Source organism: Elaeis guineensis, chromosome 7 (genome assembly GCF_000442705.2).
Source record: "Elaeis guineensis isolate ETL-2024a chromosome 7, EG11, whole genome shotgun sequence".
Taxonomy (NCBI): Eukaryota; Viridiplantae; Streptophyta; class Magnoliopsida; order Arecales; family Arecaceae; genus Elaeis; species Elaeis guineensis.
In genome coordinates, this window is record NC_025999.2 from 101765587 (window position 1) to 101791254 (window position 25668).

Genomic DNA, 25668 nt, shown 5'->3' on the forward strand with positions numbered 1-25668 from the left:
ACCCATTATTGTTCAAGCACGAGTTGACAACAAATTTGATTCAGCTCAAGTCATTTCTAATTAATGGCATCACCAAGTAAATTCTCCAAATCTCAGTAATTGTTTCACGGAAGATATTCGAGGTCAATTTCCATGTGTAGTAGCGGATTTTATGATGAAAGAACTTTACGATGAAAGAATAATAGAATGTCAACAGGTAGCAGCTAAAACATTTAGGAGGACAACTTAAAATTCAGTTGCCATTGATGCAGGTTCAGTCTACAAAATTATCTCATTTAGTATTAGAATAATTTTAGATGATCATATAATTTCAGATGATCATACGATTTTAAAAATTATATGACAATTTATAATAGTTTCTTTTGTTAATGTGATCTTATAATATTTTTTTATTAATATTTTTTTATATTATTTTTTTTGTTAGACTAACTCTGTATTAGTGGTTATTATTTTCTATTTATAGAATCTATATATTAATATAAATAATCTTTAAGAGGTATTCGATAAAATCGAAATAGAGATAATAATTTTTTTTTCTTTATAAATATTTTATTATTTAGCTCATAAATACAGCACTTGCAAGTTTCCGTTAGAGCCAAAAGCAAGGCATGCCTTTGGAAAGTTTTAAGAGAATGGTTATATATTTTTTGGTTAGCTTGTTTAATTATACTTAAATCATTTTGCTTTTTACTCTTGAAATTTTTTTTCTCTATCTACTTAGGGCATGTTTGATTAGGAGGATTAGGTCTCTAAAATGATAATAAAGATGAACAATCGTCATTCTGTTAGAATTTGATATCTCGAGATTCGATCCATACAGAGTCCACAGTGAGGTCCACGACGACGAACGGAGTCTAACAAGTCCAGGATCAGCTCAAATGAAAATCGGATGAAGAAGATATGCTCGATTGAAGATGACACGAAAATTGGAACGACGGTCGGTGGAGACCGCGGCGGCGCACAGCCCAACCGTAAGTGCGTGGCCCCGACGCGCGGGCGCGCGTGGAGAGCGGCCCAAGCACGGGCATGCGCGGGGGCGCAGGAGCGTGCTGTGCAGCCTGCGTGAATTTTTCCCACGCAGTCCATGCGTAGTGCGTGGATCGACGGTCCATGCTGACCTGCATGGACCGAGCAGCATCTCCCCTCAGTGTCTCATGGTCCACTGTGGATCAATAGCCGTTTCCCCTCGATTTCTCATGGTCTACGGGGTCTTTTCATAGACCATATCGCGATCCGACGGTCTAAAGCAGTGTCGGTCGTGATCTGAGGGTTCAGGATGATTTTGGGTGCTGTGAGGAGTCTATACTCCTATTCTTTCATGGATTTAAGACTTTAAAAAGCCCTGTTCGTGAAACAGAGAGGTGCGTGAGTAGTTTTGATTGGCAGAGGACTCAAACCAACAGTAGAGGCGCCAAACGTCGATAGAGAGCAGGCAAGGGGCTTCAGACAGACTATCGGACAGCGGACAACAATCACTTCAGGGGTTCAGGGGGATCTTCCTAAAGAGAGAGCTTCTTGTGAGAGAGAGATTGGGTGCACGAGGGTTGAGGATGTGATCTTCTCTTGTAATTTTTATCTTTTCTCATAGTGAAGCTTGCATGTCCCATGGAGATGAGCTTTTTTTTGGCTGATCCATGTATTTGATTGTTTCTGTTTTATTTTTTCTTTCTTCCTGCTACGATGTGTGGTATCGAAAAGGTCCTGTGGAGGTTGTGTCTTGACCAGACATCCTCAATAAGTGATATTAGAGTGAAGCAGTACCAGAACGCAAATTGCGGCGATGGTGAGCAAAATTGAAGATGAAGAAGACAAGATCAATTAAGATGGAGATCAACAAGTTTGATAGCAAGAGCAATTTCTTCTTGTGGCAAGCAAGAGTGAAGGACGTGTTCATCCAACAAGGGTTGATCGATACTCTCTTATATGAGGAGAAATCGACCATCATGGAGGTACAGGATTGGAGGTGACTCCAGATGCAGGCGGTGAATACCATCTGTATATATCTAGCGGATGAGGTGGTGATCTATGTGCTTGGCGAAACTTCTCCTACAGTACTGTAGTTGAAGCTCGAGAAGTTATACATGGTGAAGTCTCTTACCAATATACTCTTCCTCTGGAGGCAGTTCTACCAGCTGCGGATGACTAAGAGACAGAGCGTGCAGGAACATCTCAGCCACTTTCAGAAGATGTTCACCGACCTCCTCAACGTTGGCGAGAAAGTTGAGGAGAAGACAAGGGCGCTGGTCTTGCTAGCATCGCTTCCTCCTTTATATGAGTGCTTGGTGACTGCTCTTCTAATGGAAAAGAGCACCATCAAGATGGACGAGGTCACCGCGATGATTCTTCATAATGAGGTTCTCAGGAGGGAGAACCCAACTTCGAGCTCTGGTGGCAGCTCAATTTTGATAGTTTCTGAAGAAGTAGGAGGTGGTAGATGGAGCGACAGGAGATCGCCACAAGGACAGTCTAAGTCCAGGATGAGGGACTGGAGCAAGATCAGATGTTATTGATGTGATGAGTTGGGGTATCTAGCCAAAGATTGCTCTCAACTCAGAGATCGAATGATGGCTACTGCAGCGACGGTCAGTAGCGAGTCAGAGAATGATGTTCTGAAGATATCTGATGAGGTATCTACTTCTTCTCAACAGTAGATTATAAATTCTGCATGTACCTCTCATGTATATTACAGAGAGGAGTAGTTTGACTCTTTGGAGAGCAGTGAGGGTACTATTTATCTGTCGGATGGATCGTGTAATAACCCAGATAAAAAAAAAAAAAGAGGAAAACAGAGGAATCGGGAGGAAGAAGACTCCCGTTGAGAGTCTTCTTCCCACCGTGAAAAGGAGTGGGGAATCCGAGTAGAAACCGGATTCCTCCTCTATAAAACCCCTTTCCCCTCCCTTTAGGTCTTTAACATGGGATTTTGAGAGATTATTAAGAGTTTAGAGGGATTTTTCCAAGATTTTCTACAAGTTCTTTGAACAGGAAGAAAAGGGGTTCGCTGGAGCTCTTCTCAACCGCTGGAGCAAGGTAAGCCCCTCCCCTTCTTCTTCTCCCTCTTCCCTTTCTCCTCTGGCCCAAAGCCTCGCCGCCGGCCACCGTCTTCGCCGGAAAATCCATGAACAAGAAATCTCCTATTTTTCGATCTCTTTTTGATTCTCGCCGGCCGAACCTTGCCACCGGCCGTTCATTGCCCATCGCCGTCGTTGCCGGACCTCCGGTCAAGCCGCCGGAGCCCGAGCCACCGAGGGGGGGGACCTCACGGTCTTCCCCTGTTTCAGCCAAGGGTGGCCGCGGGAAGAAAAGAAGGAAGAAGAAGAAGAAGAAAAAGAAAAGAAAAGAAAAAGAAAAAAGAAAAAGAAAAGAAAAGAATAAAAATAAAATAAAATAAAATAAAATAAAAAGAAGAAGAAGGAGAGAATTTTCCTCTCTCCTTTCTCTCTTCTTTCTCTCTCTTTTCTCTCTCCTCTCTCTACCTTCTCTCTCTACATTTTCTCTCTCTAGATTTTCTCTCTCTTTACGGATTTTGTCTCTCTAGGATCTTTTTTTCCTCTCTGATTGCATCATGAATCCTAGAATAAACTTGAAGATGAAAATAAGATGATTTGAGATTGCTCCGAAATTCGTGCGATAGATCTGATCCCAGTCCGATTCTATTCAAAATTGTAACACTTGATTCATATTGAGTCACCCTGATAGGACCTCGGATGGTCTCGACCATGATTGCCTCATCTGAAGGATACGAAAATTTCTCTCTCCACTTTCTCTCTCTACTTTCTCTCTCTGGAATTTTCTCTCTCTTCATGGATTTTTTCTCTCTAGAAGTCTTATGGATCAGTGGAAGATCCAGATACATAGACAAGTCCTAATTTTGGTTAATCCTAAGAGAGGTCCTCGATCTGTGTATTAGGATCAATTATCGATAATTTTCTCCATATATGTGATTTTTATATTGATCAGGGTCATGAAGAGATACGATTGTCTGCATAAGATATCGAGTGGAATATCTTGTTAGAGAAATTTATAAATCAAAGAAGAACATTGATTTCTGTGTTTGGATCAGTCACCGGTAAAGGTAAGAATCCCTGTACATGATCATCATTATATATGTTATTTTACCGTTGGTTTTATCTCCTTGATTTTGCATCGTTGGATTTGAGATCGATGAATTTGTTATATCTGAGATATTGTTATTTATTTATGTGATTTTGAGCATGAGTATGCTATATCAATACAAATGTATCAGCGATTGATGGCATGATTATATGTGTATGACATATTTATTACATTGCAAAATTTGAATTGATTAATGAAGTCAAATATTATAATTTCATGAAAATGAAAAGAAAGAGAAATATGGTTTGGACTGGCCTTGTCATGTGGAATAGCTTGCCAGGAGCTTATGTCTGGGACAGCCCCCACAGGCTTATGTGTGGAAGAATATGATCCGAAAAAGATCATGAAGAATCTGATCCGAGAAAGATCATGAATGATTTGATCCGAGAAAGATCATGGCCACTTTGATCCGAGAAAGATCATGAATATTTCGATCCGAGGAAGATCACAGAAATCGATCCGAATAAAAGATCGTCGCATGATCCTGGTAGTCCAAAGCCAAAGCCAAAGCTAAAGCTAAAGCGAAAAAGAAAAAGATTACAGATGATATGATAATAGAAGAAAATGAAAAGATAAGACATGAAACAATCGTTGAATAAAATTGTTTCACTTATTTAACATATGATGATGCATTTTTTTTGATAAACAGATAATCTATAAATGTTTGCAGTATTCTGGACAGCGAACATCGACTTTTACGTGTTATTGCCTATCATTATTTTCAGATTATATTATTATATTGGTGTGATATGAAAATTCTTACTGGGCTGTAAAGCTCACACCCCTTCATTTTCTTTTTCTTCTCAGAGTTACAAGATGTCCATGGTTGGCTATGGTATGGATTTGTGAGTGAGCGGATGCATAGATAGAGTACCATTGATACCTGATCAGAGGATTGAATAAATATTAATTGTAATTATGCAAGTTTTATGAATTATTATTGAAATTAAATATTATGGTTGATAAGGTTGTAATGATTTAATTTGGCCTTGCATATTCTTTAGGGCTTGCTCTAAGGAGTGTGCGGCCATCACGTATCCGACCCGGGTGTTGGGTTTGAGGCGTGACAGATCGAGCTATGCGATCAGAGGTATTAGGATGGTCAGCTGGAGGATACATGATGGTGTGTGAGGAGATTGGGGGAGGTCCGATACATATCCGATTTCAGGTGGAATCTTATCTCACTAATCAAACTAGATTCGAGAGGTTACAAGACGGTAGCTGATGGAGGAATCCTAAAGGTGTTGCACGACGATAGGATTATTCTGGAGAGGAAGAAGAGGACGAGAGGATATTACTACCTAGTGGAGAATCCAGTGCGAGGTGAAGCTTCAAGAGCCAAGAGGAGCCCACAGCGAAGTGGAGCTCCAGATGGAGGTAGATCGGGCATGAGGTACGAGACTCGAGAGGATGAGAGGCGATATTGCAAGGTGAGATTTCTATTACCGCAGGATAATATCCTGAGCAGGTCTCAAGTTAGGAGGAACACAGCATACGACGGAGATGGGATCGAGCGGTCTGGCTCGACTCTCATATCTATCCATCCATGATCAATAGACGTTTGCCCCAAGACATGAGGGCGAGGAGATCCAGAAGCTCTCAGAGTTAGGAGGAGGTCGAATATCGAATTGAGATGGAGATTGTTAGAATTTGATATCTCGAGATTCGATCCACACTAAACCCACAGCGAGATCCACGACGACGAACGAAGTTCAACGAGCCTAAAATCATCCTAAACGGAGATCGGATGAAGGAGATATGCTCAATTGAATATGACACAAAAATCGAAGTGACGGAGGCTGGCGACGGGCCGGCGGAGACCACAGCAGTGCAACCGCGTGCGGCGGTGCGTGGCCCGATCGTGTGGACGTGAGAGCATGTGCGAAGCATGGCCCAGGCCCGAGCACGTGCAGGAGCATGCGCTATGCGGCCTGTGTGAATTTTTCCCATGCGGTCCACACATAGTGCATGGACCTATGGTCCACGGGGACCCGCATGGACCGAGCGGACATTTTTTTTCAGTTTTTCACGATCCACCACGGATCAGTAGTCATTTTCCCTCGGTTTCTCACGGTCTATGAAGGTTTTTCATGGATCATGTTACAATCCGACAGTCTAGAGCGGTGCTGATCGTAATCTGAGGGTTTAGGAAGATTTTGGGTGCTGTGATGAGTCTGTACTCCTATTCTTTCACAGATTTAAGGCTTTAAAAAGTACTATTCATGAAACAGAGTATGCGTGAGTGGTTTTGATCGGCAGAGGAGTCAAACCAACAGCAGAGGCACCGAATGTCAACAGAGAGCAAGTAAGGGGCTTCAGGCAGACTATTGGACAGCAGACAACGGTCGCTTCAAGAGTTCAGGGGGTCTTCATAAAGAAAGAGTTTTTGTGAGAGAGAGCTTCTTGTAAGGGAGAGATTGGGTGTACGAGGGTTGAAGGTGTGATCTTTTCTTGTAATTTTTTTCTTTTCTCATTGTGAAGCTTGTATATCCCATGGAGACGAACCTTTTTTTTGGCTAATCTACGTATTTGATTGTTTCTATTTTATTTTTTTTCTTCCTGTTGTGATGCGCGATTTCGAAAAGGTCCTGTGAAGGTGGTGTCCTGGCTGGACATCCCCAATATATTTTAGTTATTTGGTTGGAATGAGTTTTATTCTCATTATAATTATACGAAAGAATGAGAATGCTCCAATCTCTCCAAATTCAATCTCTACTACTAAATAATATTCAAATTTTATTCCAATTCTGATTATGAGCCGCACACATTATAAGATTGATTATTTTGATTTCCATACTAACTCATTCTGCTTTTCCACGTATTTATAATTATTCTGAGTTTATAATTACATTAGAAACAAATCTTTTGAATGCTTAAACATCCCTAGTTCAAACTGATCCAACTTATCTAAGTCAAAGTTTATGCTGATTTGCTTACTGCCATCTTTCTTGCTCTCCAAATGAAAATATTGGACGCTTGCATTTCTCTAATGAAACTAATTCATTAGATAGATCTGGTTAAACCCAACTTAATGGATTTTGAGCAATTATCTTGGGACTTGAGCAATTATCCTGGGACCTTCAGACAAATACTGAGACTTTTCCGTACAAAGTTACAACCTTAAAAACCGGGAGAGCTCTAAAACTATAGTAGCCCCAAGATTCGTCGACACAGGTTGGAGACGACGATTGGGCATGACACAACTATGAACTCGAGCAAACACGCTAAGATCCTCTCCAGCTTGAGGATCTGCCACTTGAGGTATCTCTAATTGCATTATCCTTCTTTATTTTTTGCTGACCTTCTTCTAGGCTTATGAGACAATCTTTCTTTGTTGTCATATGAGATTATTATTGTTGTCATCATCACAGAGGCACTAATTGTCCAGAGTTTTCCATATTGTATTGTATAAGCCACAAGTGGAATGAAGCATGTAGCCGTCCTAGGAGACTTTGGACATCTAAAAAGGGTATAGACTCGCATCAATCATTCACTGAATGCAAATAAATAGTAGATTGTGTTGGCAAGTCACATGGACCTGGTGAAAGTAGGTATAATTTAGTACTAGTCTGCCAGGTGCTGCTATAACCAATGGGAGACAAGGCTCCTTGAGGGTCACCATAGGAATCTTTTAGCATCCTGAATAATTTAAGGGGGTCAAAGTATGTATTTTGTGTGGAAAAATACTTTTTTTAGAATAAAAAAAAATCACGACCTGAAGATTAGGAGCCATGTTTCATGCTCAAAGTGCAATGAAAATATGGCTGAATTGCTATCAATCAAGAAAACACAAGACTGCGACATTTTAGAAGCTCTATAAGAAATAAAAATATACAAAAATATATGTTAAAAGAGTAAATTATAATAATTTTGCTTGAAGTTTGAGATAATTACAGATTTCCATCCAATGTTTAAAAAATATGCATTCTACTATCTAATTTTTATTTTATATATATATATATATATATATATATATATATGATATGTAATCTCGTATGAATATTTTTCTATTAAATAAACTAATAGTCTTGCTAACATCATCACTATCTAATCTATTTGAGTTTTAAAATATCTATATTTTTATATTGATAATTTTTTATTTTTAAAAATTTTAAAAATTTATATTTGACCAAAAAATTATATGTATATTTATGAAATATTGGATGAAATTATGTAATTATTCCAAACCTCGAGAGAGGTTTAGGTAATTTACGCGTGTTAAAATTTAGCATATAATGGTTCAGTTCATCTATACATACCATATATAGCTAAAATGTTATAAAGTGATCAATGGATGCTGACTTAAGGATACATAAAAATGTATCTCTAGTTGTGTCACCCGCATGTTTTACACTATTGCGGTGATTATTAGCGATATGCAAAAATTCAAACTTGGTTATTCTCCAATAGAAATGTTAGAGATGCATATGCAGGACAGCAACAATGACATAAAATGTGTGCCTATTAATTTTGATGTTCCATAAGGGGTCCTGGCCATACATCACATTCTATTTTTCTAGTGCTTACTAGGCTGAGTTTTAGCTCTTGCTATTTCGCACCTAATAAAACCACTTGTATCAACGGAGCTAAGCTGTCGCTATGCACCGGCAAGAAGTCAGGCCTGGGAGGTGACCAAGTCTTAAAAATATTATTAGGTTCCTCGGTCACATTGAATTTCATCAGGCTCCAACTGCAAATTAACAATAATTTACCAAGCTAAAGGACTTCGCTAGCAACTTTGCCTTCAAGCATATTTGGCAAACTAGCATGTTAATTGGAAAAAAAAAAAGAATGCACTATCTAGTACCGACCACTAGCTATGAGCTCTCAAAGAGCTACTTTGTAGCAAGTTAAGATCTTATCTGCTTGATTTGGTGACATCCAATTGCCTGCATAACAGAGAGAAAAGGGAGCATCTTATATGAATGTCGATAAGTATATTATTGCAGAGTATTGCTGATGGTGAAACGTTGAAACTTGGACTTCCTTTGTGCTAAAAGCAGGAAAAAAAAAAATTTCACAGCAAATCTAGAGGACATGTAAGCTAGATCTAATGATAATTTCAGTTGCTGACATGCACCACCCAACGATACCAAGAGTGGCAGGCCCTGAACATACTCATTAAAAGAACAAGAGTAAGTTGAAATTTAATCTATTCATTGTCTCTGCATGACTTCAGCCAACATGAGTGAACAGATAGATAAGTAGCAATAATAAGATAAGATTTTGCAGCATACGTGCAACATCAGAATCTAAGGAGTCGTTTAGATTTGCACAGCCTAACAAAATCCAATGACAAAACTACAACCTTATGTGAACAAACGGATAAAGACAGCAGCACGAATCATTGGCCTCTGTGCATCTTAGCATCAGAGTTCCCGTGGGTGTACTCCATAGTGGATTTGTATTCCGCCCACTGGAAAGAAGGAAACTGCTGGCCTTTCCCTGGTTTGCGACACCTAGCGTGGCAGAGGTGAATTATTGAGCAGTGCAAGACAAGGAAAAATTGATGGGAGTTAAAGGGCAGCACATGGATCAAATTTACCGTATTTCTATTCAAATGGCAGCCACTCATCCAATTCTAAATAGAGAACAGCCTATTAAACTTTTTGGGACAAAAAAACTTGCGTCAAGAAGAAGTCATCGATGAAGAGTAACCATTGAGATTAGCCTCAAAGAAACTGGTGAAAAGCGAGGAAAAAAAAAAAAGACAATTCCAGATCATATGTCAATGACGAGATGTACTTGGACGGTATTGTCATGCGATACTGACCTGATCAAAACAAGGTGCTTGTCCCCTCAGCTCTACTGCTTCATTCCTGCTCTAATTTATTTTATTGCGTTAGGAAGCTTCATGGGCTACCATAAATATGGCTTTGGGGGGTCTTTTAAGCGTGTGAAGTTGGCTTGAGAAGAGTGGGTATTGAGTTACAGTATCTCTACAGCAACCAAATACTGCGCGGAGGAAATGGATGTCCCAGTGATCAACCTTGGAGAGATCGATGGAGAAAAGAAAAGCAAAACAATGTCACTTCTCCATGAGGCATGCGAGAAGTGGGGGTTCTTTTGGGTAAGTAGAATATTTTGTTTGCTACTTTATGTTGGCACGGTCATTGGGGGATAATTTTGCATGGATGACTCTGTGGCAGCTCGAGAACCATGGGATTGATGAGAGTCTGATGGACAAGGTCAAGGGACTGGTGAACCAGCACTATGAGGAGAGCATGAAGGTGAGCTTCTACAGCTCAGATCTGGCAAAAGAATTGGGATGCCATATCAAAGCCTCTGAAGTTGACTGGGAGAGCAGCTTCTTCTATCGCCATCAGCCGGACTCGAACATCGACGACATTCCTGAACTACTTCGGTGAGTCTCTGATGTGGTAGTCAGAGCTTAGGGACGTCTCTCATAAAATAAAGAAGACTAGTGCACAACTTAACACAAGGTTGCAACTCAAAAGGAAGTCAGGATCAAAAGTAAAAACTATCTTAATCCACCTTAAGGAAAAAGGCTAGCTTAATCTTATTGGTCATCATGCTAAAACTTTCTGTTTAATGATGCACTTGATCATGCAGCGAAGCAATGCAGGAATATGTTGAACAATCGATCAAGTTGGCCGAAAAACTTGCAGCACTTCTAAGTGAGAACCTTGGATTGGAAAAAGATTACTTGAAGAAGGCATTCTCGGAGCCTTTTGTTGGGACAAAGGTGGCAAAGTATCCAACATGCCCTCATCCAGAGCTGGTAATGGGCCTTCGACGCCATACTGATGCTGGTGGAATCATCCTATTGCTTCAGGATGACGAGGTCCCTGGTCTTGAGTTCTTGAAGGATGGGGAGTGGGCACCAATACCTCCAACAAAAGGTTATAGAATCTTTGCGAACCTGGGTGATCAAGTGGAAGTGGTGAGCAATGGGATTTACAAGAGTGTTCAGCATCACATCCATGCTAACAAAAATGGGAGCCGATTATCTATTGTTACATTCTATAATCCGGGGCCTAATGCTATCATTTGCCCAGCCCCAAAACTCGTTTATCCAAGTTGCTACCGTTTCCAAGACTACCTCAATTACTATACCACCACCAAGTTTTCAGACAAGCTAGCTCGGTTCCAAACCATAAAGGAAATGCTTGCGCCATCACAGTAGCAGGACTGCTTGCTTCTACTACTAAATAAGAAATGCTTCCTCCTGAAGTCTGTTGTGATCCGTAACTGCTGAAGGATATCTGTAAAGCTTTGTGTGTTTAATATGTCAGTGTGCCATATGTAGTATGGATTCTGCTTTTGTTACAGTATGTTGTTTTTGAGTTAACAATCCATGGACAGCATCTTATTTTATGTTGTTTTTTGTACTTTACCAAGTGATTATAAATACTAACTATGTTTGTCTTTATCCGCTGCTTTGTCAATTGATAAATCAAACATATGAAATCAAATACTAAAAATTCACTGGTATACATATCAGTTTGACTGCCCAAGGATGAAGTACCAGTTCTGTGGTCATCACTAGCAGCATTAGCCCACTCTGCCAAACTTCTCAACCGTCATAACCTAACATGACCCAATCACTTTTCTTTGACCTAGAAATTTGGGTTGATTTGATCTGCAGACTTAATGAGAATGTTCAAAAATCTTACAATCAAAGGACAGATCGTAATACCTCATCAGTGGAGGGACTGAGAATGTGAAGCGGAGTGCTGATGGGTTGCCAGTCCCACTCAGTTGTGCTTTTTGATTGAATAATTGGTGAATTTAGGTCAAGCAAAAGTGAAACTCATCCCACGAATTGGTTCAAGATGAACCCAAACCCTACTTCTATTAAGCATCCCTACGTGAACACATTACCTGTATTTGATCCAAATCTCAGATTCTTCATGAGATTCCATATTAGAAACCAGGATGAGATCTCAAGCATGCTGGCCCATCAAAAAGATGATGACCGAGGTAACAAGTTTTTATTTGGCCAGAGTGATATTTAGCAATGAAACAAAAATATGCCATACAGAAACTGTGATAACCCGGCCCAATTGAGGCCCAAAACAAGCTCAAAGCCCACCCGAAAAAAAAAAAAAAAAAAGAAAAAAAAAAAAGGGGAAAAACAGAGTAGGAAGACTCCCGATCGGAGTCTTCCTCTTCTCCGATCAAAAATCGGAGTCCTAGGGCCATTAAAAGACCCTAGGACGAACCCTATAAGAAACCCCTCTCTCTCCTCTTTGGGTAGACCCTTCAGTCGCCGTCGATCGTCGGAGATTTCTTCCGATTTTCCCGTTTGAAGCCGTGACTCCTCGACCCGTGTTCGCCGCGATTTCTCGCCGGTGGGGGTCACCGGAGGTTGTGGTAAGGTCTCCCTCCTCTCCCTCTCTTCTCTCCCTTCTTTCCCGTGCCGGTGAGCACGATGGCCGGCGACGGGTGTCGCCGGATTTAGTTGGAGAAGAAAACCTCCTGTTCGCCGCCTCTTTCCTATGATTTTCCGGCGCCGACGGTCACGCCGACCGCCGGCCCTGGTCTCTCCGAACCCGGGAGAGTCGGTCGTTGCCGCCGGCCACCACCGGCCATGAGATGGCCGTGATCGGCCGATCAAGGCACGGGGACCTCAAGGTCCCCTGTTTCGGCCCAATGAAAGCCCGGGAAGAAGAAGAAAAGAAAAGAAAAGAAAAGAAAAAGGGAAAAAGAAAAGAAAAAGAAAAGAAAAAGGAAAAAGAAAAGAAAAAGGAAAAAGAAAAAAAAAAAGAAAAGAAAAATATAATAATAAGAAAAGAGAAAAATTTCCTCTCTCCCCTCTTTTTCCCTCTCTTTCTCTCTCTCTATTGTCTCTCTCTAAAAAGAAAAAGAAAAAGAAAAAGAAAATATATATATAAATATATATATAAAAAAAAAGAAAAATAATAATATATATATATGTGAGAGAAAGTTTTTCTCATCTCTCTCTTAAGTCTTTCTCTCTCTAGAATTAGACTTTTTCTCTCTACCTTCTCTCTACATTTTCTCTCTCTAAAATTTCTTCCTATTTTCTCTCTCTAGACCTTTCTCTCTCATTATGGATTTCATCTCTCTAGGATCATTCTCTCTCTCTGATTACATCACAAACCCTAGGATAAACTCGAGATGAAAATATGATGATCTAGAACTGCTCCGAAATTCGTGCAGTAGATCGGATCCCGATCCGATTCTTTTTCGAAATTGATAATATCAATCATGGTTAATCTATATTAAGTCACCTTGATATGACCTCTGATGATCTCAATCATGATTGCCATTTTTAAAAGATACGAAGATTCTCTCTCCACTTTCTCTCTCTACTTTCTCTCTCTACTTTCCCTCTCAAAAAAAAAAAAAAAATCCTATGAATCCCTTATTAGGCTATCTTCTTCACTTTTAGGGACCTATGACCTTAAATTAGGTTAGAGCCGAAGGGAGAGATTTATTGGAGTGATTATCAAATCGATCATTTCTTTATATTATGTAATTTTATTAAAAAATATAAAATTTATTAATGATTTAATATTTTAAATAGGACTGTCTGATTCTTTTAAGGAAGATTAAAAGGTCCTGGACGATCGAGGTAAGTGGATCTTATGCTCCTTATTTATTTTTAAATGATCATGTTTTTATGCAAAGAATTGCTATTGATGAAATCATAATTTTTCATAAAATAAGGATCGGCATATGTGATATGAAAAAGCATGTTTTATTATGAGCATTGATTTCATGAATATGTCTTATGAAAATGCATGATTATGAAACATGAATTTCATTGTTTTTCCATCTATGTATATGTATGCTTTAAGAAAAAGATATAATGATTTCAAAGGCTCTCAGATGGCTATGAATGAATCCCTTCGGGAAGGTCGACATCCGGAGCTAGCATCCACACGAAACATGGCCCTGCCAGCGGGTATAAAGTTAGCACATGAATTAAGAACTTTGTCGATTAAGAAACATGGCCCTGTCACGGGTATAATAGTGACCTTAGCATGAATATCTGTGAGCAATATTTTGAAACATGACATGAATACATGATGAAAATGATTTACGATTCATAATTGTGAAATATACATGATTTATGCATGCATGATGAGCTTATAACTTGTTTTATTATATGCTCTATGAAATATTTATTTTTACAATAATTGTTATTTGCTAAATGATGCATTATCATAGAAAACTTATGCTTGATCCGGTAAGGAAGCGGAAGTCTACTTACTGAGCTAGTGTAGCTCATATTCTTTTTGTTTTCTCTTTTATGTACAGAGAAATAAGGCTAGGATCGAAGGAAAGAGAATCCAAGCTTGGAGATCAGCAAAGCAAGTTTAGAAATTTTGCTCTAGGAATTCAGTTTATGTTTATGGATTGAAGACATTATGAATTTTAAGACTTGAATTATTTTATCTCTGGATTTAGATGCTCTGAACCAGTTTTGGTTTAATTAAACAATTGAATTGAACTTTATTATTATCTTTATTTGTGATACACCTGTCATTATACTTAAGAAGATGAATTTTGGCTTCGTGTTATCGTGGGTCCATCCCTTGGTAGCATGGCCGTGTTATGTCCCGGATTTGGGGCGTGACATTTAATGGTATCAGAGCTATAGGTTTAATCAAGGATAGAACTTAAAACCTAACAGTGAGTAGCTAGGTTATGCATAGTTAGACTTTGACTTAAATTATTAACTGTACTGTAACTCTGTTATAAAATAACGTAATAATGATTGACATTTGAATAGGAAGCGATGAGCGATAGGGAGGGCGAGACTTTGGCAAATATGGCCGCTAGGACAAGAGGAACAAGAGGAGCAAGACTGACGTCACGAGGAGCTGACAATCAACCAGCTGAGCGGGCTCCTGACGCACTGGCCACACAGGCAGACATTGCTGGTGTATGTCAAGTGGTGGCTCAGCTTATTCAGCAGCAGGCACAGACTGCTCTTCGACCAACATTATCTATGGAGTCATACTATGAGAGATTCAGAAGGCTCAACCCACCTCTATTTGAGGGTGGATCTGATCCTATGGCTGCAGAGACCTGGATTCGAGAGATGGAAATGATGTTTGATGCCCTACAATACCCTGAGAATGTGAAAGTCCGATTAGCCATTCCTATGTTAAAAGGAAATGCCGAGTTTTGGTGGACTGCAATAAAAGCTGCCTATGGGAACAATGATGATCAACTCACTTGGGAAGAATTCAAAGAGATATTTTATGACCAGTACTTTCCGGGGACAATGAGGTTGGTAAAAGAAAATGAGTTTCTAGCCTTAAAACAAAAGGATGATATGACGGTGCTAGAATATGCTAACAAGTTTAATGAGCTAGGCCGCTTCTGCCCCCAGCTTATGGAATTCGAAAGGAGTAAAGCTAACAGATTTGAACAAGGTCTAAGATATGGAATTCGATCCCGTCTATCTTCTCATATTTTCAATAACTACAAGGACGTACTGGAGCGAGCTTTGAAAGTGGAATCTGAATTGAAAAGAGCAGAACTAGAAAGAGGAGATAAGAAGAGACCGAGATCAGCAGAAAATCTAAAGGATCAGCGGAAAAATTTCAAAAATAATAACTCTGATAAGAAGAAAGAATCTTCATCCTGCTCTTACTGTGGAAAAAATCACAATGGACCTTGTCTCAAGAGGATTGGAGCATGCTTCTTATGTGGTGAAAAAGGACATATGGCTCGTGATTGCCCAAATAAGAAAAGAGATGACACTAGATCTAACAAACCAGTTGATCAAAAACAAAAAGGAAACGCACGAGTGTTTACTTTAAACCAGCAGGAGGCCAATGCAAATGATCAAGTGGTGACAGGTATTATCCCAGTCAATTCTATTTATGCTCGTGTGTTATTCGATTCTGGCTCTTCACACTCTTTTATATCTCTCAAGTTTGCTACTTCTTTGAATTGTGTTCCTGGAAAACTAAATAAACCATTATATGTTAGCACACCTTTTAAAAATATTGTTGTTGCTGACATTATTTTCAAGAATTGCATAATCCAAATAGAAGAAAAAGAATTAGCAGCAGATTTAATTCAGCTAAATATGTATGATTTTGACGTTATTCTTGGGATGAACTGGTTATCTTCATATCATGCACATATTGATTATTTTGGAAAAAGAGTGGTATTTCAAATTCCGGATGAACCGCAATTCTTCTTTCAAGGCGAAGTTCATAATACGGAATCCAAACAATCTTTGGGTATTATCTCAATTATGAACGCAAGAAAAGCTTTAAGGAAAGGATGCAAAGCATTTTTGGCTCATGTAATAGACGTCGAGAAGGAAAAGATAAAGCTGGATGATATCCCAATTATCAAGGAATTTTCTGATATTTTTCCAGATGAACTACCAGGATTGCCCCCAGAGCGTGAAGTTGAATTTAAAATTGATATCACCCCGGGAATCGGACCTATTTCAAAACCTCCTTATCGGATGGCTCCCGTAGAATTACGAGAATTAAAGGATCAACTGCAAGAACTTTTGAATAAAAAATTTGTCCGACCAAGCACATCACCTTGGGGAGCTCCTGTGTTATTTGTGAAAAAGAAAGATGGAAGCATGCGATTATGCATTGACTATCGGGAGTTGAACAAGGTAACCATAAAGAACAAATATCCTCTTCCACGAATAGATGACTTATTTGATCAACTTCAGGGTGCTCAAGTTTTCTCCAAAATCGACTTACGATCTGGCTATCATCAACTAAGAATTAGAGATGAAGATGTACCTAAGACTGCATTTAGAACCAGGTATGGTCATTATGAATTTTTAGTAATGCCCTTTGGACTAACCAATGCACCGGCTGCTTTTATGGATATGATGAACAGGATTTTCAAGCCGTATCTGGATCAATTCGTTGTTGTTTTTATTGATGATATCCTAGTGTATTCTAAAAATATAGAGGAACATGAGAGACATTTGAGGATCGTGTTTCAGACCTTAAGAAAAGAGAAGCTCTTCGCCAAGCTTAGCAAGTGTGAATTCTGGTTGGATAGTGTTGTCTTCCTCGGCCATGTAATATCCAAGGAAGGAATCTCAGTCGATCCAAAGAAGATAGAAGCCGTGGTAAATTGGCCTCGATCGACTAATGTGACGGAAGTAAGAAGCTTCTTAGGCTTGGCTGGTTATTATAGAAGATTCGTCAAGGGATTTTCCCAAATTGCAATTCCTCTGACTCGCCTAACTCAGAAACGAATAAAATTTGTATGGAGCAGTGAATGTGAGCAGAGTTTTCAAGATCTGAAGCAAAGATTGATATCTGCCCCAGTTCTTACCCTACCATCTAATGAAGGAGGATTTGTCATCTATAGTGATGCTTCTAAGAAAGGATTAGGTTGTGTGTTGATGCAGAATGATAAGGTCATAGCTTATGCTTCTCGACAACTAAAAGCCTATGAGCTGAATTATCCGACCCATGATTTGGAATTAGCAGCTATTATTTTTGCTTTAAAGATTTGGCGACACTATTTATATGGAGAATCATGTGAAATCTTTACTGATCATAAAAGCTTGAAATACTTATTTACTCAAAAAGAGCTGAATATGAGGCAAAGAAGGTGGCTTGAACTATTAAAAGATTATGACCTAAATATTAAATATCACCCTGGAAAAGCTAATGTGGTGGCAGATGCACTTAGTAGGAAGTCTTCAGCGAATGTGATGACTCTGCTATCCTTTCAGCAACAAATTCTTAGGGATCTTGAAGATTTGCAAATTGAAGTGACTTGTACTGATATTAAGAAAGTATTAGCAAATTTGATGGTTCAACCAGCATTGATCGAACAGATAAAAGCGGTCCAACAAAGTGATATTCATTTATGTCAGATTAAGAAGGACATAGAGAAAGGGTTACGAACTGAGTTTAGACTACATACAGATGGAACTCTTTATTTTGGGAACAGATTATGTATACCGGGTGATCCTGAACTAAAAAGGAAAATTTTGGAAGAAGCCCATAAATCTCGTTTCTCTTTTCATCCCGGTAGTACAAAGATGTATAGAGATTTAAAACAACTCTTCTGGTGGAATGGAATGAAACGGGAGATAGCTCGGTTTGTATCTCAATGCTTGGTATGCCAGCAAGTGAAAGCCGAACATCAAAGACCTGCTGGTCTGCTAAGACCATTAGAGATACCAGAATGGAAATGGGAACATATCACGATGGATTTTGTTACTAGACTTCCAAGGACAACAAGAAAAAGCGATGCTGTGTGGGTGATTGTTGACCGACTTACTAAATCAGCTCACTTTCTACCTTTTCGAGTTGGCACTCCGCTTGATAAGTTAGCCCAGATGTATATTGATGGAATTGTACGTCTGCATGGTGTTCCAATAAGTATTGTATCTGATCGAGATCCACGATTTGTATCTAGATTTTGGAAAAATTTTCAAGATGCCTTGGGAACAGAATTGAGGCTTAGTACTGCATTTCATCCTCAGACCGATGGCCAATCTGAAAGGACAATTCAAACTCTGGAGGATATGTTAAGAGCTTGTGCTTTTGACTTCGGAGGACATTGGGATAATCATGTGGCATTGATTGAATTTGCATATAATAACAGTTTTCATTCTAGTATCCAGATGGCACCCTATGAAGCCCTATATGGAAGAAAGTGTAGATCCCCTCTGTATTGGGATGAAGTGGGTGAAAAGAAATTAATTGATCCCGAGTTAGTTCAAGATGCCAGAGATAAAATTTATCTAATCAAGAGAAGACTCAAGGCAGCTCAGGATAGACAAAAGAGTTTGGCAGATAGAAAAAGAAGAGAATTAGAATTTCAGGTCGGTAATCATGTTTTTCTAAAAGTATCACCTACTAAGGGTGTCATGAGGTTCGGGAGGCATGGCAAGCTGAGTCCGCGATATATTGGACCTTTTGAGATTTTAAATCGAGTAGGAGATGTTGCATACGAACTAGCCTTACCACCAGATTTATCCAAAGTACACAATGTCTTTCATGTTTCACTATTGAGGAAGTATGTACCTGATCCAAACAGTGTGATAAAGTATGAGCCATTTCAAGTTCATGAAGATCTAACCTATGAAGAATTTCCTCTGCGAATTATTGACCGAAAAGAGCAAGTTCTAAGACGGCGTACCATTCCATACGTAAAGATTCATTGGAGTAATCATGAAGAGAGAGAGGCTACGTGGGAGCTTGAAGACGATATGAAGACAAGATATCCACACTTATTTGAAAATGAAGGTATGTTAAATTTCGAGGACGAAATTTTTTTTTTTAGGGGGGTAGAATGTGATAATCCGGCCCAATTGAGGCCCAAAACAAGCTCAAAGCCCACCCGAAAAAAAAGGGGAAAAACAGAGTAGGAAGACTCCCGATCGGAGTCTTCCTCTTCTCCGATCAAAAATCGGAGTCCTAGGGCCATTAAAAGACCCTAGGACGAACCCTATAAGAAACCCCTCTCTCTCCTCTTTGGGTAGACCCTTCAGTCGCCGTCGATCGTCGGAGATTTCTTCCGATTTTCCCGTTTGAAGCCGTGACTCCTCGACCCGTGTTCGCCGCGATTTCTCGCCGGTGGGGGTCACCGGAGGTTGTGGTAAGGTCTCCCTCCTCTCCCTCTCTTCTCTCCCTTCTTTCCCGTGCCGGTGAGCACGATGGCCGGCGACGGGTGTCGCCGGATTTAGTTGGAGAAGAAAACCTCCTGTTCGCCGCCTCTTTCCTATGATTTTCCGGCGCCGACGGTCACGCCGACCGCCGGCCCTGGTCTCTCCGAACCCGGGAGAGTCGGTCGTTGCCGCCGGCCACCACCGGCCATGAGATGGCCGTGATCGGCCGATCAAGGCACGGGGACCTCAAGGTCCCCTGTTTCGGCCCAATGAAAGCCCGGGAAGAAGAAGAAAAGAAAAGAAAAGAAAAGAAAAAGGGAAAAAGAAAAGAAAAAGAAAAGAAAAAGGAAAAAGAAAAGAAAAAGGAAAAAGAAAAAAAAAAGAAAAGAAAAATATAATAATAAGAAAAGAGAAAAATTTCCTCTCTCCCCTCTTTTTCCCTCTCTTTCTCTCTCTCTATTGTCTCTCTCTAAAAAGAAAAAGAAAAAGAAAAAGAAAAAGAAAATATATATATAAATATATATATAAAAAAAAGAAAAATAATAATATATATATATGTGAGAGAAAGTTTTTCTCATCTCTCTCTTAAGTCTTTCTCTCTCTAGAATTAGACTTTTTCTCTCTACCTTCTCTCTACATTTTCTCTCTCTAAAATTTCTTCCTATTTTCTCTCTCTAGACCTGTCTCTCTCATTATGGATTTCATCTCTCTAGGATCATTCTCTCTCTCTGATTACATCACAAACCCTAGGATAAACTCGAGATGAAAATATGATGATCTAGAACTGCTCCGAAATTCGTGCAGTAGATCGGATCCCGATCCGATTCTTTTTCGAAATTGATAATATCAATCATGGTTAATCTATATTAAGTCACCTTGATATGACCTCTGATGATCTCAATCATGATTGCCATTTTTAAAAGATACGAAGATTCTCTCTCCACTTTCTCTCTCTACTTTCTCTCTCTACTTTCCCTCTCAAAAAAAAAAAAAAAAAATCCTATGAATCCCTTATTAGGCTATCTTCTTCACTTTTAGGGACCTATGACCTTAAATTAGGTTAGAGCCGAAGGGAGAGATTTATTGGAGTGATTATCAAATCGGTCATTTCTTTATATTATATAATTTTATTAAAAAATATAAAATTTATTAATGATTTAATATTTTAAATAGGACTGTCTGATTCTTTTAAGGAAGATTAAAAGGTCCTGGACGATCGAGGTAAGTGGATCTTATGCTCCTTATTTATTTTTAAATGATCATGTTTTTATGCAAAGAATTGCTATTGATGAAATCATAATTTTTCATAAAATAAGGATCGGCGTATGTGATATGAAAAAGCATGTTTTATTATGAACATTGATTTCATGAATATGTCTTATGAAAATGCATGATTATGAAACATGAATTTCATTGTTTTTCCATCTATGTATATGTATGCTTTAAGAAAAAGATATAATGATTTCAAAGGCTCTCAGATGGCTATGAATGAATCCCTTCGGGAAGGTCGACATCCGGAGCTAGCATCCACACGAAACATGGCCCTGCCAGCGGGTATAAAGTTGGCACATGAATTAAAAACTCTGTCGATTAAGAAACATGGCCCTGTCACGGGTATAATAGTGATCTTAGCATGAATATCTGTGAGCAATATTTTGAAACATGACATGAATACATGATGAAAATGATTTACGATTCATAATTGTGAAATATACATGATTTATGCATGCATGATGAGCTTATAACTTGTTTTATTATATGCTCTATGAAATATTTATTTTTACAATAATTGTTATTTGCTAAATGATGCATTATCATAGAAAACTTATGCTTGATCCGGTAAGGAAGCGGAAGTCTACTTACTGAGCTAGTGTAGCTCATATTCTTTTTGTTTTCTCTTTTATGTACAGAGAAATAAGGCTAGGATCGAAGGAAAGAGAATCCAAGCTTGGAGATCAGCAAAGCAAGTTTAGAAATTTTGCTCTAGGAATTCAGTTTATGTTTATGGATTGAAGACATTATGAATTTTAAGACTTGAATTATTTTATCTCTGGATTTAGATGCTCTGAACCAGTTTTGGTTTAATTAAACAATTGAATTGAACTTTATTATTATCTTTATTTGTGATACACCTGTCATTATACTTAAGAAGATGAATTTTGGCTTCGTGTTATCGTGGGTCCATCCCTTGGTAGCATGGCCGTGTTATGTCCCGGATTTGGGGCGTGACAGAAATCTTCACCTAAACTGCCAAAAGAAAAAGGGATTAATGGCAAATAAGGGACCATCCTTCAAAGGTCTAAAGTTTTAAACAGATATAGTCTTTCCCAAACACAGTATACGTACTCCAGTTTGAAAGACAATGTGTAGGAATTGGGAAACCTTTTTTAACAGCATCTGCATGTGAGTATATGTTGTAAATTGTTAGCAAATGCACAAGAATTGCATCATTTGCAGTTCGATATTCCGTATCAGATATCTTTCAGATCTGCGGCGGTAACTAATTAATATACTGCTTGCCTGGATTCTTGCATCAATAATATTAGGCTAAGCAAATTGGATCATTGCTCGGTCAATAATAGTAGGCTTCCATAAAATAATCTTATTAATCGAAATCAATATTCTTAATGGAAGATTTATTTCAAGATTTTGATTAGAAATAGTAGTTCAACATTTTTTTTTTTTCTTTTGGCATTCATGAATCCAGCAATTAACCTAAAATCTCTGGAGATGTCAAAATATCTTCCAACCCATTGCCCATTTGTTAGTACATGGTATAAAAGTTAAATGGGTCTGTCCTTGGCACCAACAATACATCTCAATTTTTTTACCTTCTGGAGAACAGAAGAGAATGTTATGCGATCCACCATGCTCATGAATCAAATAACATCTTCCAAAAAGCTTTGCCTTGAGTCATTTTAATCAAAATGTTGTTAGGTCTAAGGTATGCTTCCACGATTCATTTATCAGCAAGCTTGTCCGGCTATTAGCACGCCTCAACCACTTGATCCAGGTTCTTCATTTAAAATCTTGTAATCTACTGTATCCCAAGTCAATATATGAGAACATGCGTTTTCGAAAAAATAATTAAAAGAATCACTGGAGGGATAACAAAATAGACATGCCAAGATCGTCACGTCATTGTTCGCAACACTGTTTGATTTTACTGAAAAACCAATCTATCAATCATTTGTTCTCCGATACGACGGATTGTTAATATGTGCTAACACAACAGCCAGGACAAAATTAAGCCTAGCATCAAGGCCCAACAAATACCGTCACCTCTTTGAAAGAACAGAAGGCGATCAAAATTGGGAAAAAGAACTCAACAGAGTTGGCAAAAATTTACCGACCAGCCAACTTTGATAATATAGATTTGGTCACGAAGGTGTCGGTCCTCCCAGCGGCTCTCTCCAACAAAACCCCGTGAATGCTCGATGCCCGTGCACACTTGGTCACAAGACATAGCATGAAGTTCCCAAACTTAAGCGATCTCGAGAATTCGCCAGCCACTTCATCGATCACAGACACAAGCCGGTCGGTAGTATCTGGAGTCAAGTGAATATCCCGATTCAGTATATGCTGGAACAGCATAAACAGCGGCTCCGTCCATACCAACTCATCGGATAACAACTCTCGGTGGCAGGGCAGGCAGACCAGCCTCTTATCCTTGGATTCTCCACAGAGCAGCCTCTGGCAAAAGGCTGAAACATGAGATGGATGCAAACATTCTTTCATAATTCGAGTCATTGCATCACAGATCACGATGTTGATTCCTTCCTTGCGAAAGGCCAGCGGGAGGAGAAGAGCCTCCACTGCAGCTGTTGGATGGAGCTTGCAGAAGTCAATTGTCGCCGATAGCAGAACGCGGGAAGCTGTGTTCCGGAGGATCAGCAGCTTGGGAAGGGAAACAGAGCATAGAACATGGCTTGGCCATCCAACAAAGTTTGAGCGGTCTTCGCCCGCGAGATGGGATAGGAGGACCGATGCTGTTAAGTCATCAGCTTCCCATGGTTCGGTCAGGCCCAGGAGTGCAAGCTGATTCCCGGCTCCGGAGTCCAAGCAGAGCTGCAGGATTTCACGCGCCAGTCGTATGGCTTCTGGCGTGGAATCCGATGTTGATAGGTCGGCTTTTAAAGAGGATGCCCGGTTGTGAATGTGAGGATCCAGAGGAGGAAGAGGAGAAGCTGACGATGAAGATGACTCGGGTTCGCAATTTTGTCGGACTTGTTCTTGTTCTTCCTCTTGCACGGTAACTAAGTCCATGGTTTCTGGTTTGTCTTCAGAAAAGAGCCCAAAAGCCCGACAAGCAGTCTTAGGGGATGGACCGATGGGAAGAGGAAGCCAGGGGAGGAGAGGAGTGGTGGCGGAGGAGGAATCCTTTAGCCATTGTGGCAGAGAATAAAACTCTTCTTCTTCTTCTTCTTCTTCTTCTGAGGCCTGTCGCAGATGCTGGTGTGGGAGCAGTGGTTCAAGGGGAGTCGGATCAGAAGATGACACGGCGTCGAGCAGGTTAAGGGCGGTCTTTTGGACCCAAAAGTCGGGGGAGGAGGGGGTGTTGGAACCGAGGATGTGGGCGGCGAGGGAGCGGAGGCGGAGGCGGCAGAAGCGGTTGCTCTCGACGGCCAGGAAAGAGAGGATGCGGGATTGGAGGGTGGGAGGGAGGGTTTGAATCCAGATGAGTTCGTGGCGTTCTGGGGAGGAAGAGGTGGTAGATGTTTCGAGTCGGAGAGCGGATGTGGGAGTGAGTAGAAGAGAGAGGAATGCGGAGGTGGAAGGAGGAAGTGGTGGAGCGTTGGGTTGGGAGTGGTGGTGCTGGTGCTGGTTTTGGTTTTGGAACCAGAGAGAGGCTTCTCCCTCGGGGGAGGGAGAGTGGAGGAAAATGTGCAGAAGGGGAACCCACCGCTCCATTGTCGAACGGTTGGAGGTCACGAGCCCATTAAAATCAACTTGTTAGACTCAAGGGGCAAGAAACGATTGCTCTGCCGAAGGGGCGTTTTGGATCAACTAGTCTCGGCATCTTGCTTGCCGGAACTAGTTCAATTATGATGGTTATACTCGAGTTCAAACAGGTTTCGGCATATCAATTACCGAAACATTTGAGCAAACTAGTCTCTGCACTTTAACTCAAGTTGCGGAGCCAAGACTACCTTAACGACGGCTGCTGTTATGCTTGCAACTAGTTTGACTTGGGCGCCGCCATCCCGAGCACCGGAACATTCATGGCAAGTAGTGCCGGCAATTGGAAGGGACTCGTACAACTTCAGAAGGGGATTATACTCAGGTTTAAAGGTCAAATCTCGGTAAATAAGTTGCCGGCACTAGTTCAACCACGCTCGAGTTTGAAATGCAGGGGGCTAAACACGAGTTTGAAATGGTTTTGGCTCTAGGTCATGAACAGAGTGTCATCCAACCTACCACAATGGAATTATTTGAAGTTTCGTGATAAACGAGCACCCTCTGTCTTCCTTGACTATAATTTGCCTTGATCCTTTTAATAGTTTCTAGCAGATCCACCACGGGTACCTTCCTCTCTAAATATTATGTACATATAGCTTCCTTTCAGATTAGCATGCCCTGTTGCCCCTTCATTTCAAGCATGAAAACTTGCATAATATTCAAGGATCTACAGCATACATGTTAGGTGAACTTTTGTAATAAATCAATTCATGTCCAGATTGAGACCCTCTTTGACCTTTCACATTAGCACCTGTAGACCCAATAATGTTATTCAAAGTAGTGAGACAAAAAGAAAATGGAACAACCACAATTTTTATTATGAATCAAAATGCTTACAGACTTCAACAATTGGAAGCATAACACAATCATTTGTTCTTAGAAGAATAAAAGACACCAGTCCAGCCAAGCACTTTGAACTGGCTTATTGCTCAGATAATGATGATCCAATCCCTTGCAAACAACAGTCTGACCTTTAGCTTTAATCGCTTCAGCATGCAGATGGACTCAATATACGCAGAGTCACATGTGCA

At 39.9% G+C, this 25668-nt stretch overlaps 2 protein-coding genes across 2 annotated transcripts; one reads left to right on the forward strand and one right to left on the reverse strand.

The window, feature by feature from the left end:
• Window positions 1-9957: 9957 nt before the first annotated feature.
• LOC105047965 (1-aminocyclopropane-1-carboxylate oxidase 1) lies at window positions 9958-11509 on the forward strand. Its single transcript, XM_010927125.4, has 3 exons — window positions 9958-10186; window positions 10266-10480; window positions 10690-11509. The coding sequence occupies exons 1-3, from the start codon at window positions 10085-10087 to the stop codon at window positions 11261-11263; spliced, it is 891 nt and encodes a 296-aa protein (XP_010925427.1). The 5' UTR covers window positions 9958-10084; the 3' UTR covers window positions 11264-11509.
• Window positions 11510-22886: 11377 nt separating this feature from the next.
• LOC105036554 (uncharacterized) lies at window positions 22887-24589 on the reverse strand. Its single transcript, XM_073260545.1, has one exon. The coding sequence runs from the start codon at window positions 24587-24589 to the stop codon at window positions 23024-23026; it is 1566 nt and encodes a 521-aa protein (XP_073116646.1). The 3' UTR covers window positions 22887-23023.
• Between the last annotated feature and the right edge of the window lie 1079 nt (window positions 24590-25668).

Excerpts from the sequence above, each read along its gene's own strand:
- LOC105047965 (XM_010927125.4), top strand. The coding sequence starts at position 10,085 with ATGGATGTCCCAGTGATCAACCTTGGAGAGATCGATGGAGAAAAGAAA. Across the intron at positions 10,187-10,265 it reads AGAAGTGGGGGTTCTTTTGG|CTCGAGAACCATGGGATTGA; the intron begins GTAAGTAGAATA and ends ACTCTGTGGCAG. Across the intron at positions 10,481-10,689 it reads GACATTCCTGAACTACTTCG|CGAAGCAATGCAGGAATATG; the intron begins GTGAGTCTCTGA and ends TTGATCATGCAG.
- LOC105036554 (XM_073260545.1), bottom strand. The coding sequence starts at position 24,589 with ATGGAGCGGTGGGTTCCCCTTCTGCACATTTTCCTCCACTCTCCCTCC.